Genomic DNA, 16,983 nt, shown 5'->3' on the forward strand with positions numbered 1-16,983 from the left:
TGAAAAAGACAACCTGATTATATTTCCTGTTCAATATTTGATGTGAAAACAATGTTTATTGTTGTGACTACTAGGGCGTTTAGAAATGAAACATTTTTTCTAAAATAAATCTTTAGGTCAAGAAGGAGCAGAAGCCAAACTTGTTGGAGTTATGGAACATTTTCCTGGAGTACGGGAAAGCTGGTAAGGAAAAGGTTGCATGATGTCCTGCTCTGCAAGTAGACTTGCTAAGTAGTTTTTTTTTTATTTATTTTCTTACTCTAGAAAGTGAGAGAAGTAAATTTTGAAAACAAAGGACTTTTTCATTTGAGAAATAAAAAAGCCATATAGTTCAAATAAAGGTATTAATCACCTCCTAAGCCTCTGTCCCTGGCCAGTCCTTCCTCCCTCCTGCTCCTCCCTTAGCTGGCTCATTTTCCAGACATTCCCAGTGACTCCTCTCCTGTGAGTAAGTCTGGCAAGGTGCCAATTGCAAGATAAATAAATAACTCCTTTTATTCACATCCATTCTAATTTACTACTCATATATGGTTGAAGACAATGTGATTGTTCTAGAAATGGAGGTCCCTGGTGAATAAAGAAAACCTCAAAAAAAGAGCAGGGGCGTAGCAGAGTGAACTAAAACCACTGCATCTCTCCCTTCTTCCCTGGTGTGTAGGTCTCCAGGCAGAGCTGGAAGCTCTGCAGAAGGAGAAAGCTGAGGAAGGTCACTGGACATCTCTGTGTGGTTCTCAGGTACTTTGTGTGAAGGACAGGGAGGTTGCCATGGTGGGGCTGGGGAGGGTAGGAGGGAGATCCAGGAGCAGCTGAGAGCTTGCTGTAACTGAAATGAAGCTGGGCTGGCGTGAGGGAGTGCTTCTTGGGGGCTGTGCAGAAGCAGGGCTGAGACTGAGGACAGGAGGCATTTCTTTCTGCTGCTGCAGATTTCCATGGAAAAGCTGAAGGCCTTGTAAAAGCAAGCTCAGCCAAGTTTCCCTTCTGTCTTAGGCAGGAAAAGTCTTTTTCAAGCTGGCAGTGGGGGGCAAAGCAGGTCCTTGTTTCAGCTCTTTCCAGCTGTTTGGTTTGATCTCTTTTAGGGAGAGTCACCTGTAGAGGAAGAAATGGAGGAGAATCAGGAGCAGGAAGAACTCAATAAAGAATTGTGGGCTGCAATTGCTGCATGTGTCCCCAAGTACATTTTTAATGAAAGTCCTGATATTTTGACAGGGACTGCAGAGAACAAGACTGGTGAGAGGAATGATTTGTTTAATACTGATTGAGATTCTTCCTCTATGAATGCACAGTAAATGACCAAATATTGTGTGGACTTCTGATACTGAATTTTTTCCCTCCCTTGTGAATCCTGGTGGGATTCCTGTTCTTTTTCATTCGTTCTTTGAGAACTGAAATTGTGGCTTTGTGTTGCAAACAGTGGTGTGTATCAAGGAAGTGCCCTTCTTGCTTTTCTTGCTGTGTTCTCCCTCTGAACCAAGTGTTTTGTGTCAGCAAGCTGCATGCACGTTGCTGTGTGTGACCTGAATGAACACTGACCAAGTGACAGAAGAAATATTGTACACCTATCTTTACTGAAACAGTGGAGGAGCCTCAGGCCTCAGAGCAGGAGGAGGAGGAGGAGGAGGCCCCCTTTGCATTGCTGGAAGCATCTTGCTCGTTCCTGCATGGCACACAGTTTATCTGAGAGAGAGATCCTGCACCTTGAAGCCACTGGAGTGAATTATGTGTGGCCATACTGATATTCAGAAACTTTCTTTTTTACATAAAAAGAAAGTAAGATGCCACCAAAGAAAGGATTTAACAGGGATGCACATGAAATGTGTATTCTGATCATTTTCTCTCTAGCTGGTCATAAATTTGAGGGGATGTGATGTTTTGTGTTAAGATTGTTCTCACCATTAATCAAGATGCACTCTAGGAGTAAATAAGTAGCACTCAGTCATGCTGGTTGTAAAAGTCTCTTGTTTTTCCTGTAGGTGAGCACTCAGGATCTGCTTTCCATACATCATCAGCAGCAAAAACAGAGGCCTAAAGGAAGCCACTGACAGCTCTGGGGTGCAGGTATGTGAAGCCAAATATTTTGCATTAGAGTCTGGACTGATAAAAGTGGCATTATAGAGTAAATTGGATTATACAGTAAGGTAAAGAAAAGTAACCAGAAAGTGACTAATGGTGATGGCAGAGTCCTGCAGAGGAAAGTTGTGTTACTGTCTGAAGTTGGGTACAGTCCTCTTAGGATGAGGAAAAATCCTTGCCAGATGCAGGATATTTGCTGTAGTGCTGCTTTGTTTCCAGCTGGTTTGCTTCAGTTTTGAGCAGTGTTGTTCCTGCTGTGCTGTGCAGACAAACAAAGCAGTCAAATGCTTTTTCCCCATGCAAAATGCATATTGAAGGGAAGAGGGAGATTTGTCTGTAACAGGCAGATGTGTGTGATTAGACATGCCTGGTCTTCCCCTTTGTAAGAGAAAGCTCATGCAAAAAACTTTGAAATTTGGTGACTTTTGGTGTTATCCCTGCTTCTGTAAATGTTTTTTTGGCCATGTCAGGAAGTATTTGAAAAAGATTTGTTCTGATGGCATTCATGAGGGGAATAGGGCAGGCATCCTGTTGGTGTTGGGCATCTGGGGCAGGGTTGGGCAGAAGGGTCCTGTGTAACACCTCAGGGGAGAGTGGAGCACATTATTCCCACTTTGGGGACATGGTTTAGTGGTGTTGGTTTCCCAGTTGGACTGGAGGATCCTAGAGGTTTTTTCCAGCCTTAATGATTCTGTGGTTCTGTGATTCTGTCCACACAGGAGGCATTGGCCCAGCTCCAGAGGGAAGGCCATTTATTCCATCAGCTGCTGCACAGGGATGCTTTAATGACATTTTCCACAAACTCTGCTGAAAAGCAAGTTTCCATGATGGAAAAGATGAACAAGGAATTAAAGGCCAAGTGTGCTGGTTTAAGAGAACAAGTCTTAAAGTATGAGGCTGGAAAAGTAAAAAAAAGGGAGGTAAAGGTTTTGCAGTGTTGAAGGCTCTGAGCAGTGTTTTGCTGTTCATTTCTGCATTCTGTCTTTTGGGAGCTGCCTGTTCCTCAAAAAAGTCAATCTCAGCCACTAAGCTTTCTCTTCTCTATTTTGTGATGTGCAGCAATCTTTAAATTTCTTCTGTGTGGCTGTGTTGGGCTAATTAACTGGTCAGAAGACTGATTGGAATGTTAAAGTTCTTTTCTGCAAATTCCACCAGTCCCAGGCAGAGCAAAGATTTAAAAGTTGCTGTACCCATTTTGTTAATTTTTATTTTCTAGAAAACAGGAACTAGTCCTGTTGAGTAATTAGACACTGGTGTGCTCTTTGTCTGAATAGTGATGTGAAGAGTGCTTTAAAATTCCATTTCTTTCTTCCTCTCAACCCCAGAGTGTTTGAGTGAGGTGAATACCTGCGTGTGTCAGATAACCACCTTATTCTTCATTTTTCAGTTTCTTAAAGAGGGAAGAGGGGGAAGAACTCCAGGAGTGCTGTCAATGCTTTTACCCTGGGAAAAACTTTGTATTCCTAGTGCCAAAAAAAAAAAGGTTCCTTTGGGAGATGGTAGTTGGGTGGGTGGCTGGAGGAAAGGAGGGACTGTCGGGTTTGGTCGTTCCTAATCCCCTCTACTGTTCCTGGTTCCTGCCAGAGATAATTCTTTGTGTCTGAATATTTCAGAACTGATGGAAAAAAAAAAAATAGGAAAAGCCAACAGAAAGCTTCGTGGAAGATAAAAGAACACACGTGGAAGTGGCTGCAAATCCAGTTCACCATTCAACTCACCTGGGACATCCTGGCACCAGTCTGGTTCTGAACAGAAGTCCAGTAGGAAGCATCCCCAGTTCACCCAGAGGAGCAGAACCATTGATGAACAGGATTTCCTCTTCTGCAGACAAGGTAAACATTTTGAAATCCCATCCTCAGCTACTGCTGAAGAGCATCAGCATGCAAGGTTGTGCTTTTTAACCTAAACTTACAACTCATTTGCAGGGATTACTCATGGTGTAACTCCTCCTCATCCCAACACAACATCTAGGTGTGCTAGGGGTGAAAAGTTTGGGTTTTGAGGGCTGTTTTCCAGGAGTGCCCAGAAACCCAAAGATGATGCCATAGGATGTTCCGAGCTAAGCTTTAAATTAAATTTTCTTATCTAGGATGTATGACTATAATAAATAAATCTGCAATAAATCTCACTTTCTACCTCAGTGTGGGAGATCCACTGTGTGTAGGAGGCATTTGGGTTTTTATGGGGTACTCCTGGAGGAGCTGTGAATTTGGTCACTGCTCTCCCTTTAGTCCTGGAGAGAGGTCCCTTCCCTCCACTCTGCTGGTTTATGGCCTCACTTCTTTGGCCCTTGGGGTTTTTGCCTGGTTTTGTGTGGATTGGAAGAATGTTTTAGAAGTTTAATATTGCACAATGTTAATGGTGTGTTTTCTGTATAATTCTAGTACAGGCAGGAACAGGATGAATTTGTCTCTGAAGAAGCTGGACATGGTAATGTGTCATGTTAGAGTAAGTACAAAGATGACTGCTCCTAACTCTTGAAAACAACATCTTGAAAGCTGTTTAGTTCCTGTGCTAAGCACAGGGTTTTTTCTGCTAGCTTTACACTTACTTGAACATGGAAACTTTCTGCTTACAAAATGCTTTGTAGAGCTTTAAGCAGCTGCCTGAAAAAAACCACCAAACCAAGTTTCCAGTGATTGCCTTCAGCACTGACCCATAACACACACCCTCTGCTGTCAGTTCTTGGTCTGTGCTGTCCCTTACTCATTGCTTGTGTTTGTAGCTCCTCTGTTGCAGTCTTTTTATTTGAATAGGCAAGAAGAGGCTGATCAGTGACCAAAGTTCTCCTTTCTTTAGGGAAAGATCACTCAGTAGTGTTCAGGCAGTCGTCAGGGGAGTTGAATGTTTGTCATCCATGGCATCAAACATGTTCTGTGATGTGAGGCCAGATGTCCCAGGAGGAACTGCACCTATTTTGTACTGATTACTCCAGAGTCACAGCTTTGCAGTGACTGGTGCTGTTTCAAAGCAGGAAGCCCCTGAGCCAATTTCCTTCTGTTGCTGTCTGCTTTTAATCACAGAGAGTGTTCAGCTCTGGCTTCGTAGCCGTAATGTTCTGACAGTGACCTCTTTGCCCCTCTCTCCTGTAAAAGTAACACCAGGAATCTTGTCTCTTTTCTCCCCAGACACTGATGAACTTTAAACTACATCTTTGGGAGCTTATTCCATATCTTGTGATGGATCAGAAGAGATGAAAATATGTTTCTGTCAGTCTGAATAAATGTTCTTAGTCTGTTGGATGGATGACAGCCCTGTTGCCCTTCCCTGGTGGTTTTTTGATGTGTAGTCCTCTCCCTCTCCCCCTCCCCTTCCTCTCCTTTTCCCTACCCTCCCTTCCCCCTCCCCTCCCCTTTTCCCCCCCTTCCCCTTCCCCTTCCCCTTCCCCTTCCCCTTCCCCTTCCCCTTCCCCTTCCCCTTCCCCTTCCCCTTCCCCTCCCCCTCCCCCTCCCCCTCCCCCTCCCCCTCCCCCTCCTCCTCCCCTTCCCCCTCCCCTTCTGCCTCCCCCTCCCCTACTCTCCCCTTTCTTCCCCTTCCTTCCCCCTCTCCTCTGCACTCCTCTCCTGCATAGTCCTCTCCCTTTCCCCCTTTCCCCCTTTCCCCCTTCTTTCCCCCTTTCCCCCTTTCCCCCTTCTTTCCCCCTTTCCCCCTTCTTTCCCCCTTTCCCCCTTTTTTCCCCCTTTTTTCCCCCTTCTTTCCCCCTTTTTTCCCCCTTCTTTCCCCCTTCTTTCCCCCTTCTTTCCCCCTTTTCCCCCTTTTCCCCCTTTCCCCCTTTCCCCCTTTTCCCCCTTTCCCCCTTTCCCCCTTTCCCCCTTTCCCCCTTTCCCCCTTTCCCCCTTTCCCCCTTTCCCCCTTCCTTCCATTTCCCCATTTCCCCATTTCCCCATTTCCCCATTTCCCCTTTTCCCCTTTTCCCCTTTTCCCCTTTTCCCCTGTTCCCCTGTTCCCCTGTTCCCCTTTTCCCCTTTTCCCCTTTCCTCCTTTCTCTTTCTCCGTCCCCCTTTCTCCGTCCCCCTTTCTCCGTCCCCTTTTCTGCTTCCCCTTTTCTGCTTCCCCTTTTCTGCTTCCCCTTTTCTGCTTCCCCTTTTCTGCTTCCCCTTTCTGCTTCCCCTTTCTTCCCCTTTTCCCTCCCTCTTTCCTTTTTCCCCTTCCCTTCTCATTTCCCCACTCACCTCCCTTCTTTCCCCTCCCCCTTTCCCCCCCCTTTCCCCTTCCCTTTCCCCCCCCCTTTCCCCTCCTCTTTCCCCTCCCCTTTCCCCTCCCCTTTCCCCTCCCCTTTCCCCTCCCCTTTCCCCTCCCCTTCCCCCCCCCTTCCCCCCCCCTTTCCCCTCCCCTTTCCCCTCCCCTTTCCCCTCCCCTTTCCCCTCCCCTTTCCCCTCCCCTTTTCCCTCCCCTTTTCCCTCCCCTTTTCCCTCCCCTTTCCCCTCCACTTTCCCCTCCCCTTTCCCCTCCCTTTCCTTCCCTTTTTTTTTTTTCCTCCCCTGCCCTCCCCACACTCTCCTTTTTTGTAATTTTTGTCAATAAATTGATTTGGATTTTGGTTTTAAAATTTTCATCAGTCTCTCACCCTTATTTCTTGCTGCTACCAAATCTGCTCCTCTTTCCCCTTTTTCAGTTTCTGCACACCTGCTTTATGAAATGGAATAGAAAAAAACCCCTTATTTCTGAAGCAAAAACCATAGCCTGCTTTTCAAGAGTGCAGAAAGGGCCTTGGAAGTAGAAAGACTGCTCCAGAAATCACTTGGGCACCAGCAATGTGCTCATGTCCTTTGCTGCCTGTCTGGCAGGGCTCAGTTTGGAGTGCCAGAGCTCAGCTCCAGTTCCATGCTGTGGGCCAGAGGGTTCATTTTCCTAAGGAAAGCACATGGACAGTGGATTTCTTCCCAGTGCTTCCTGATGCCACTCAAGTTTCAGAGCCTCATTCTAAAAGAGCCTTCATGGCAGCTCTGCTCTAGAGCTGTCACACGGGGCTCCACACCGAGCCCTCTGATCTGCTCCCTTTCCTTCAGACACAACTCACAGCAGCAAACACTCATCTTACCATCTCCCTTTGGGGATCCACTCAAAACTTGTGCTGCCTCTGCACAGAATGACTTCTGCAGCCTGACCAGCACCCGACAGACACATCCTGCAGAGGGGGACAGGACTTTCCTATTTGTCAGGCAGAAAGAGGAATTTGGATATCCCCAGAGAGAGCAGCTCTTCAAGAAACAGGCAGCAAGCTCTAAGGCACAGACAGCTTTGCCATGAAGGGCTCTTATGGAGAAAAGAATTCACTCCTGAATACTTTGGGTGGAAGCATTTGGTCCCTGCAGAGAAATCTCTGGGGGAGTCCTGTTGCCAGCGGGTCCCACAGCCAAGCAGAGAGCATCCATCCCTTGGTGGTCAGCAGCTGGAACAAAGGACCTCATCAGCAGGTTTTCCAGTCTATTTGCTGGTTTGTGTTTCCTGTATCTATGGAATATCTCTTTATGTCACACCATAGCACACTCTCATTCTGAAGTTAAGAGGATATAATTTTATTTCTGCAGACCTCTGCTTAGTGTAAGGTACGGCTAAAAATCAAATCAGGTGTGTCCTGGTTTGGGGCAGGATAAAGGTAATTTTCAGCCTTGTACTTTTGCTTTCTTTGCAGCTGCTGCCCACAGACACTGCTGCTGTTGAGAAAGCCAACGCTGCTGCTGCTCCTGCTGCAGACACCACAGCCTCTCCCCCTCAGCACACACAGATACTTGTTGGCCCTGGGACTGGGAGAAAAGGAAAACCATGGAAATGAGAAATGTTCCAGGCAGGTGAAGGACAAAGAGGGGATTGCTGAAGCAGGGTGGGCAGGGGACAGAAAGGCATGGGGTGCACCTGGCCTTTAGCAAGCCCTTTGCCATGCTCTACCATTGTCCTGTTGTAGCCAGACTGGTGATGTCTGGATTGAAGAGGTGGGTGATGTGGTGGGTGGGAAGTTCACGAGATGATGAGGGTCACAGTGCCATCAGGGATCCAAAGTCCTCCTGGCAAGCAGTGACGGTGCCTCAGTGTCCAGAACTTGTGCCAACACTGTTTGCTGTCTTTACAATCCCCCTGTGGGGTGGGACAAAAGGCACTTTCAGCCCCTTTGTGGGGATGAAGCCACGCTGGGGAAGCCCTTGAGCAACCTCATCTGGTTCAGCCTTCCTTGAGCAGGGCACTCAGACAAGGAGATGCTCAGGGGTCTCTTCCAGCCTGAGGTATTCTGTGATTCAGAATGATCTGGAGGGTCATGGGAATGATCTGTAGGATCATGCAGCAGGAAGAACATGGGAAGCTCATTCTCAAGCAGCTCCAAGAGACACCGCTGCTGAGTGAGGCTGATGCTGTGGATGGGATTAAGAAGTGAGTTCCATGGGGACAGGGGCAGGGTTGGCTTCAGTTGAGTGGGATCATGAAAACATGGAATGGGTTGGGTTGGAACTAGATGATCTTTAACCCTTCCAACCCAACCCATTCCATGATTCCATTGTTCTGTGACACAGTCCCAGCCAGTTCCAGGGCTGGGAGTCTCCACAGCCACCACCAGGGCTTTGTGATGCAGGGTCTGGTGCCTGGACACCATTGTCATGGGGGTCTCCATGGTGACCCTGGGGGTATAGAAGGGGTGTGGAGACCTGGGGTGCCCATATCTGGGAGAGCACCTCCCTCAGGAGTCAGCAGCTACCCTGGGTGACCATGGAATGTCTGTGGCAGAAAATGCCCAAGATGTCCATGGAGAAGGAGGTGGAAGCCTGCTGCCAGCCCTCCACAAGACCCCAAGGTCAGTGACTGAAGGAAGGGCCAGACCAGAAGTTCCCCTGCAGGCTGTGGGGAGAGGGCAGCTGTCCCCTGCAGCCCATGGAGGAGCACGGAGGGGCAGATGTGGATCTGCAGCCCATGGAGGAGCACTCTGTACCAGGGTGACATCAGTTACTAACTGAAATACATAAAATTTTAGAAAAAAGTCACATTTGAGCAGCGTGAGCATGGCTGGGGCAAGGGTCAGGAAGGTGAGATGCCTCTTGTCTCTCTGTGTCTGGATTTCCTTCTTTTCCTTTCCAGCAGGGCTGTTCCATGCCAGCTGTGCAGTTGAGTTTCCAGCCCCTCAGTCTCTCTCCCTTCTCCTCTCTCCTTTCCCCAGAGGGGAAGGTGTCTCTGCTCCAGCACTGCTCTCCCCTCGGGGACTGCTCTCAGCTGCCCCTCTCCTCTGCCCTGCAGCTCTCAGAGCGGTTCCTTTCCCCTGCTTGAAGATGTTGATGGCAGAGGCACTGTGGCTGCTGTGAGAGCTGTGTTTGGATTGGGTGTGCTTGAAATGCTCGAGTAGCACAGCTGGCAAAAGCTCTGGGTGTCTGAGGAGCTGATTCTGAGGCTTTTCTCTTTTCTGTGTCTTGACAGAACAGCCCATAGCCTTCTGTCATCATCCTCCAGTCCTGTGCCCCTTCCCACCATGTTTCAGTTGTTGTTCCTATGATATCAGAACTACCTGAGTGGGCATGGAGCTCCAGTTCCTCCTCTTGATTTCCCAGGCTGCTTGTGTTTGTATCCATACACTTCAGGAGGCTGATCCTTTGGTTCCTATTTAAGGAGACAGCCAAGGAACATTTTACACTCCTCTGGCTGTCCTGGTTTCATCCCAGATCAGTTGTAGTGGTGATGGTGGGGTGATCATTGCCACCTTGGATCCCTCCCTGCAGGTCCTTCAGTTTAAAGCCCACCTCCCCAAGCTGACCAGTGGGTACTGACGTGCCACTTCCAGGCTCCTCTCTAGTAAGCCCAGTTTTATCTACCCAACCCCCCTGCAATGGGCATGGACACCTCCCACTAGATCAGGTTTCTCAGAGCTCCATCCAGCCTGACCTTAAAAACTTCCAGGGATGAGGCTTCCACCATCTCTCTGGGCAACACGTGCCAGTGTCTCACTACCCTCGTGGGGAAGAACTTCTTCCTAGTATCTGATCTAAATCTACTCTCCTCTAATCTGAATCCATTCCCCCCTGTGCTATCACTACCTCACATCCTAAAGTCCCTCACCAGCTTTCTTGTAGCCCTCTTCAGGTACTGGAAGGCTGAGGTCTCCTCAGAGCCTTCTCCTCTCCAGATTGAATAACCCCAAGTCTCTCCGTCTGTCTTCATAGGAGAGGTGCTCCAGCCCTCTGATCATCCTTGTGGCCACACTTTGGGTGCAGCCATCAAGGCAGTTCTTTATCTACCCAGTGGTCCATCCATCCATCCATCCATCCATCCATCCATCCATCCATCCATGCCATCTTTCACTAGGTTGGAGACCAGGATCTTGTGTGGGACAGTGTCAAAGGCTTTACTCAGGTCCAGGTAGCTGACCTTGGTGTCTCTTCCCTTGTCTATTGGTGCTGTGATATTCCCATAGAAGGGCCCCAAGGTTTGTCAGGCACGGTTTCCCCCTGAGGAAGCTGTGTTGATTATACCAAATCACCTCTTCATTTTTCTTCTGCTCCAGCAGTGCCTCCAGGAGGATCTGCTCCATGACCTTATGTGGTACAGAGGTGTAAATGACCAGTCTGGAGTTCCCTGGATCTTCCTTCTGTCCCTTTTTGAACATGGGGTTTATGTTTCCCACAGATCATTCCCATGACCCTCCAGATCATTCTGAATCACAGAATACCTCAGGCTGGAAGAGACCCCTGAGCATCTCCTTGTCTGAGTGCCCTGCTCAAGGCACGATGAACCAGATGATGTTGCTCAAGGGCTTCCCCAGCGTGGCTTCATCCACCAAGGGGCTGAAAGTGCCTTTTGTCCCACCCCACAGGGGGATTATAAAGACAGCAAACAGTGTTGGCACAAGTTCTGGACACTGAGGCACCATCACTGCTTGCCAGGAGGACTTTGGATCCAGACATCACCAGTCTGGCTACAACAGGACAATGGTAGAGCATGGCAAAGGGCTTGCTAAAGGCCAGGTGCACCCCATGCCTTTCTGTCCCCTGCCCACTCTCCAGTAGATTCCTGCCCCTGGAACAACTGGATCCAGTATTTCAGGTGTGGTTTCACAGGGCAGAGTAGAGGGGTAGGAAAACCTCCCAAGATTTTTGGACACACTTTTCCTGATGCCCCCCAGGACACCATTGGTCCTCTTGGCCACAAGGGCCCTTTGTTGACCCATGGAGAATTTAGTGTCTCCTGGGACTCCAGATTTTTCTCTGTGGAGCTCTTTTCCAGCAGGATGTCCCCTCCTCTGCACTGGTGGTTGGTGTTATTCCTACCCAGATGCAGGACTCTACTCTTGTCCTTATTGAACTTGATGAAGTTCACCTTTGCCCAGCTCTCCAGCCTGTCCACATCTGATGGAGAGCTTCTGGTGTCTCAGCCACCTCTCACAGCTTGGATCATCAGTGAACTTGCTGAGGGTACACTCCATCCCCTCATCCAGGTCGTTGATGAAGAGATTGAACAAAACTGGACCCAGTACTGATCCCTGGGGAACACCACTGGCCACAGGCCTCCAACCTGACTCTGTGCCACTCATCACAACCCTCTTAACTCTGTTGTTGAGCCAGTTACCAATCCACCTGGCAGTCCAATCATCTGTTCCTCATTTCTTGAGTTATCTTATGAAGATGTTATGGGAGACAGTGTCTAAAGCTTTACTGAAGTCAAGGTATATGACATCCAGTGCTCTCCCTTCATCTGCCCATTTGGCCATCCCTTTGCAGAAGGATATCAGGTTAGTCAAGCAAGATTTCTCCTTAGTAAATCAATGTTGGCTGCTCCTGAGAACCTTCTTTTTGTTTGCACACTCAGAGTACTGAATATTCTGTAAGGCAGACTTCTCCTTTCCTGCTCAGTATTGAGAGCTACATCTATCACTGCAGAGATGTGGAATCCCCTCAGTGTCAACACGAGTTTTCTCCTTCCCCTCTTTCATCCTCCTGTGTGGTACTGACTGTAGCACAATGGACATTCCAGTACCTGTAGGATTCCTAGTGGAAGCCTGAGGAGGGACTGGGTGCAAGGGCCTGGACTAATAGGATGAAAGGCAATGGGTTGAAGTTAGAGAAGAGTGGATTTGAATTGGATGTCAGGGAAAAGTTCTTCATCATGAGAGTAGTGGAAAAAATGTCACATGTTGCCCAGTGAGGTGGTTGAGGCCTCATCCCTGGAAATATTTCAGGTCACGCTTGAGGTGGCTCAGACCAACTTGATCTAGTTGAGAGTGTCCCTGATCACTGCAGGGGGGTTGCAATGGATGAGCATGAGAGGTCCCTTCCAAACAAAAAAATCTGTCATTCTGTGATTCTATGATGATATGACCTTCAGCCATCTCAGGTACCCAGAATTCCCAGAGCTCTCCCAAGATGGGGTTTAGAGACCCCAAGTGATGCCCAGTCTGCAGAGGTAGATGGGTCAAATCTACGTGCTGTGGAGACTGTGGGCAGTTCAGGAGGATCCTGGGAGTGCCTGAAGGGTGGGTTTGGGCATGGTGGAGCTTTTCTTCAGAGTGGGCAACAGCTTGGGCAAGAAGTAATTCCCCAAAGTGCAGCTGGGGATGGCTGGAGTGGAGAGCAGAAGAAAGAAATGTCAGTGCAAGGGCCATGCTGGGGAACAGCACATCCCCCAGCAGGAGCCTGGATCAGGCCAAGGCTCTGTGTGCCAAGGCAGAGGCAGGGAGGACACAGAGATGTCAGGAGAGGAAGGGGACAGCAAGGTGGGGCAGGTGGGTGAAGGAGCAGAGCCTGCAGGGCAAGAGGCACAGGGGATGGGACAGCCCAGGACAGACTGTGCTGGAGATGAGAGAGGGCAAAGGTGTGGAAAAGCTGGAGGCAGACTTGGCAGAGCCAAGCTCTCCATGCCTTTGCTGCTGGCTCTTGTCTCTGTCCCTGATGGCCATGGGGAGACAAGTGGAGCTTCCAGCAGCACTGGGGCTCAGGGCCTCCTTGTCCATGTGCAGGAGGCTGGCTGGGAGGTGCCGGGCCATAGTCCTGCCCTTGGCATTGCCCATCTGCACATGCCAGTGGTGCCAGGAGAGCCCTGAGGGCTGAGGGAGGGACAGGATCTCCCTCCCTTGCCAGGGGCTGGGGCTCAGGGCTGGCACCTTTGGGGAATGGGCTCAGGGCTGGGCCCTTTGCAGTCCTGACACACAGCCAGGCTTCCTCAGCACCAGAGCCACCTGCACCTTCCTTTTCCCCACCTGCCATCACTGCCTCCTGCTTCCTGCTCCCCCCACCCCCTGCAGGGGACGCTGCTTTCTCAGGGCTGTCCCTCAGGGGGACCCAGGCACACGCCAAGAAACTTTGGAAACTTTGGAAACTTTGGACTTGGACTTGGTTGTGGAGAAAGAAGCTTCTGCAGCTTCCTCTCCTTGCCTCTTGAGCAATTGTCATGGGCTCAGCATCAACCCCCCAGAGGGCTCCTGACAGCTGTGAGCTGGGCTCCTGGGATGGAGGGAGCTGCTGGCAAGTGGGCAGTGCTGCAGAGAGACAGCTCTGGGCAGGAGCAGCTCCTCTGCAGAGCGCAGCAGGGCTGAGGGCACTGCCAGGGTATCTGGGGGAGATGAGCAAGGCAGAGAGAGCTTCAAGGGGGTGAAGATGGAGGGGATGAGTGGCAGCTGAGGGGAGGAGAACCTTCCCAGCTTCTGCCATGGTGAGTGTCTGGTGCAGGGCAGTGAAGCTGGTGCAGTGTCTGGAGGCATCTCCTAAAGCTGCAGAGCCAGAGCTGCTGGGAGCTGGAAGGGGGGAAGGGGCTGGAGGTGGAAGGGGAATTGTGAAGAGGAGGGAGGGGGTGTGTGCAGGCAGGGGTGGCCAGGGCTGTCCTTCAGAGCAGGGTCCTGCAGCCCAGGGGCTGTGTGCTGGGGCAGGGACTCTGCTGCCTGCCTGCCTGCCTGCCAGGGGCAGCTCTCAGCCTGCCCGGGGAGCTCCCTGGTGCTGGCAGAAGCTGTGGCTGGCAGGAGACAGGGAGCACAGGGCAGGCTCCTGGTGCTGCTGAGAGAGGGATGAATTGCTCAGGGCTGCTCACAGCTCCAGCTGCTGCCCAGAAGATTTCTGAGGGGACTTTTCAGGAGTCCCTTCAGGGCAGGGCTTTCCTGCTCCACTCTGGGCTCTCCTCAGGCTCTGCTTCCACTTGTTTCTCCAGGGCATGGAAAGCTCTTTCTGCACTCTGCAGAAGGCACACAGACCCCATTTCTCCTCAGCCCTTGTCTGAGCTGCTCCTGAGCTCCTGCACAGCCAGAGATGCCCCTGGACAGGTCCTGCTGCTGCCAGGAGGGGTCTGAAGGGCAGAGCTGAGCACTCAGGGGGTGGGATGGGGGCTGTGAGCACTGAGAGGGAGGAGAGCTGGGGACAGAGAAAGAGCTTTAGGCAGCAGAGATGGGCAGGGATGGAGAGGGAGCTGCTGCCTGGAAGATGATGTCAGGGGGGATTCCTGCACCTCCCAGCCATCCCCTGCAGAGCTGCTGCCCTCCCTAGAGCTAAACCCTGCTCTCTGTCACACAGCACAGTCCCCCAGCCCTTCAGATCATGGGCACTGGATTCTGAGCATCCTTCCAGCAGCCCCCCCTCCCCACCAGAGAGGAGAAATGCTGGAGTCTCTGCCTGTGTCTCCCTGTCCTGACTCTCTTGGCAGCAGAACTTTGGCCCTGCTGCTGCTGCCCTTGTTCTTCCCCTTCTTTTTGCTGGGCTGGGGGTGAGGATTTGGGTGCAGCTCAGACACTGATGCTGCAGGTCCTGTCCTGCTGCTGTGTCCATGGAGGAAAAGCATCCAAAGCACCTGAGATTTGGGGCTGTGGGGACTGCAGGGTGTGGGGCTGGGGGTCATCCCACCCTCCCATCAGGATACCCCATCTTGAGGGTCTTTGCCTCTTTGTGCAGCTGAGAGCAGGACTGATGGACAGAGCGGCTGTCCTCACTCTGCACTAAGGGACAGTCCCTTTGCCTCTCAGCACCCTCAGGGTTTCAGTTGCAGAGCAGCACAAATGCCAGTGGCTTTTGCATCCAATATTTCTTCATGTGTGTGGGAGAAACTGGACCAGAGCAAACCACCCAAAATCCCCTCAGCTCAGCATGTTGCACTGGGGTTGACAATGCTGAAAGGCTCTTGGATTCCAAGATGTGAAGGATGTCAAGAATGGATCTAATCTCAGATTCCCCTGTGTTCTATTGTACCAATTGTTGTAAGGCAGGACTGAGTAATGTAGAGCCCAGAGTGCAGCAACTGCTCCCAGGGAGCAACAGCTTGTGAATGAACAACTATAGCTTGTGAACTGGTGCAAAAGGAGTTAGATATTTGGGGATACCTGTGAGTAACTAAGTGGATTCACTCAGAAAAGTCTGACTTGACTCATTTATCCTTTTTCCTTCTCTGACATGGCAGCATGCCAAGAAACAGCAGATGTCCAACAGCAGCTCCATCACAAATTTCCTCCTCCTGGCATTTGCAGAGAGGCGGGAGCTGCAGCTCTTGCACTTCTGGCTCTTCCTGGGCATCTACCTGGCTGCCCTCCTGGGCAACGGCCTCATCATCACCACCATCGCCTGTGACCACCACCTCCACACCCCCATGTACTTCTTCCTCCTCAACCTCTCCCTCCTCGACCTGGGATCCATCTCCACCACTCTGCCCAAAGCCATGGCCAATTCCCTCTGGGACAACACGGACATCTCCTACAAGGGATGTGTTGCACAGCTCTTCTTCTTTGCTTTTTTCATTTCAGCAGAGTTTTATCTCCTGACCATCATGTCCTACGACCGCTACGTGGCCATCTGCAAACCCCTGCACTACGGGACCCTCCTGGGCAGCAGAGCTTGTGTCCACATGGCAGCAGCTGCCTGGGGCTCTGGGTTTCTCACTGCTCTGCTGCACACAGCCAATACATTTTCCCTGCCCCTCTGCCAGGGCAATGCCCTGGACCAGTTCTTCTGTGAAATCCCCCAGATCCTCAAGCTCTCCTGCTCACACTCCTACTTCAGGGAACTTGGGCTTCTTGTGGTCACTTCCTGTTTAATATTTGGCTGTTTTCTTTTCATCGTGGTGTCCTATGTGGAGATCTTCAGGGCTGTGCTGAGGATCCCCTCTGAGCAGGGAAGGCACAAAGCCTTTTCCACGTGCCTCCCTCACCTGGCCGTGGTCTCCCTGTTTGTCAGCACAGCCATCTTTGCCTACCTGAAGCCTCCCTCCATCTCCTCCCATTCCCTGGACCTTGTGCTGTCATTTCTGTACTCGGTGGTTCCTCCAGCAGTGAACCCCCTCATCTACAGCATGAGGAACCAGGAGCTCAAGGCTTCTCTGAGGAAATGGTTAGGATTTTTCAGCAGACATAGGCTGCCTCGTGTCCTCTTCAAATGACTCTCTCTGTGTTTCAGAATAGTCCATACTTTCTTTGTTTACCTTTTTTCCCTTTTTCTTTAACTGCGATTTTAATTTTGTTAAAGTAACATTATTATTCATCCTTCCTCCTTTACTTTTGTGACCAAGAAAACTCGTTTAAATATAGATCATCCACTGGATTAAAGGAAATAAATCTACTTGCAACAAATATCGTCTGCTATCCCTTCTCAGTGTTTCAGGGATGAATGGGAAGTGAAAGCCACCCGCTGGCTGCAGCAGCCCTGGGAAGGCTGCTCTGTGCCTGGAGCAGTCAGAGCTCTTGAGGAGCACAAGGGCCAGGGCTGTTGTGCTGGGCTGGGCAGAGGGGATGGCCCCGAGGGGCTGCAGAGCTCTGCGGATCTCCTGGAGAGGAGAGCAGTGGAAACAGGGTGCCTCCTGCTCCTTTTGCCATGCATGGTCACCCATCTGGGGCTTTGAGCTCTCTCTGCCCCCCAGGAGCTGCTGTGCCCTTCAGAGGGGCTGGGGCTGTGGTGGGACTGCTGGGAACAGCCTGGGCTGGGCACTGGTGTGGGGCCAGCAGCAACTGGGCTGTGCTGGGAGAGAGGGGAGGGGAGG

The 16,983-nt window shown here is 50.7% G+C and overlaps 3 protein-coding genes across 16 annotated transcripts in view; all 3 read left to right on the forward strand.

The window, feature by feature from the left end:
* LOC139790517 (POTE ankyrin domain family member G-like) overlaps positions 1-16,983 on the forward strand; it is a 178,266-nt gene that overhangs the window by 142,163 nt on the left and 19,120 nt on the right. The window lies entirely within an intron of this gene.
* LOC139790522 (POTE ankyrin domain family member G-like) overlaps positions 1-16,983 on the forward strand; it is a 170,666-nt gene that overhangs the window by 131,005 nt on the left and 22,678 nt on the right. For 3 of the 7 annotated variants that reach the window (XM_071732396.1, XM_071732398.1, XM_071732400.1), the window contains exon 13: positions 3,597-3,902. The gene's annotated coding sequence lies outside the window, so the exon portion shown is untranslated. Of the gene's footprint in view, positions 1-3,596; positions 3,903-4,454; positions 4,519-4,869; positions 5,322-16,983 lie in introns of those variants that run through there. The other 4 variants (XM_071732395.1, XM_071732397.1, XM_071732401.1 and 1 more) reach the window with 4 other exon arrangements.
* On the forward strand, positions 8,224-16,508 carry LOC139790516 (olfactory receptor 14J1-like). Of its 2 annotated transcripts, none has more exons than XR_011723547.1 (2): positions 8,224-8,854; positions 9,469-9,637. XR_011723547.1 is itself a non-coding variant. In XM_071732369.1 (2 exons), exon 2 carries the CDS (start codon positions 15,433-15,435, stop codon positions 16,384-16,386), a length of 954 nt encoding a protein of 317 aa, XP_071588470.1. In that variant the 5' UTR covers positions 8,226-8,854; positions 15,415-15,432; the 3' UTR covers positions 16,387-16,508. The 2 variants fall into 2 exon arrangements, 1 of the variants encoding a protein (XP_071588470.1); XM_071732369.1 differs by lacking the exon at positions 9,469-9,637 and adding an exon at positions 15,415-16,508 and having other exon boundaries at positions 8,226-8,854.

This window comes from Heliangelus exortis, assembly GCF_036169615.1.
Source record: "Heliangelus exortis chromosome W unlocalized genomic scaffold, bHelExo1.hap1 SUPER_W_unloc_1, whole genome shotgun sequence".
NCBI classification, from domain to species: Eukaryota; Metazoa; Chordata; class Aves; order Apodiformes; family Trochilidae; genus Heliangelus; species Heliangelus exortis.

Coding starts and splice junctions, on each gene's coding strand:
- LOC139790516 (XM_071732369.1), top strand. CDS start 15,433: ATGTCCAACAGCAGCTCCATCACAAATTTCCTCCTCCTGGCATTTGCA.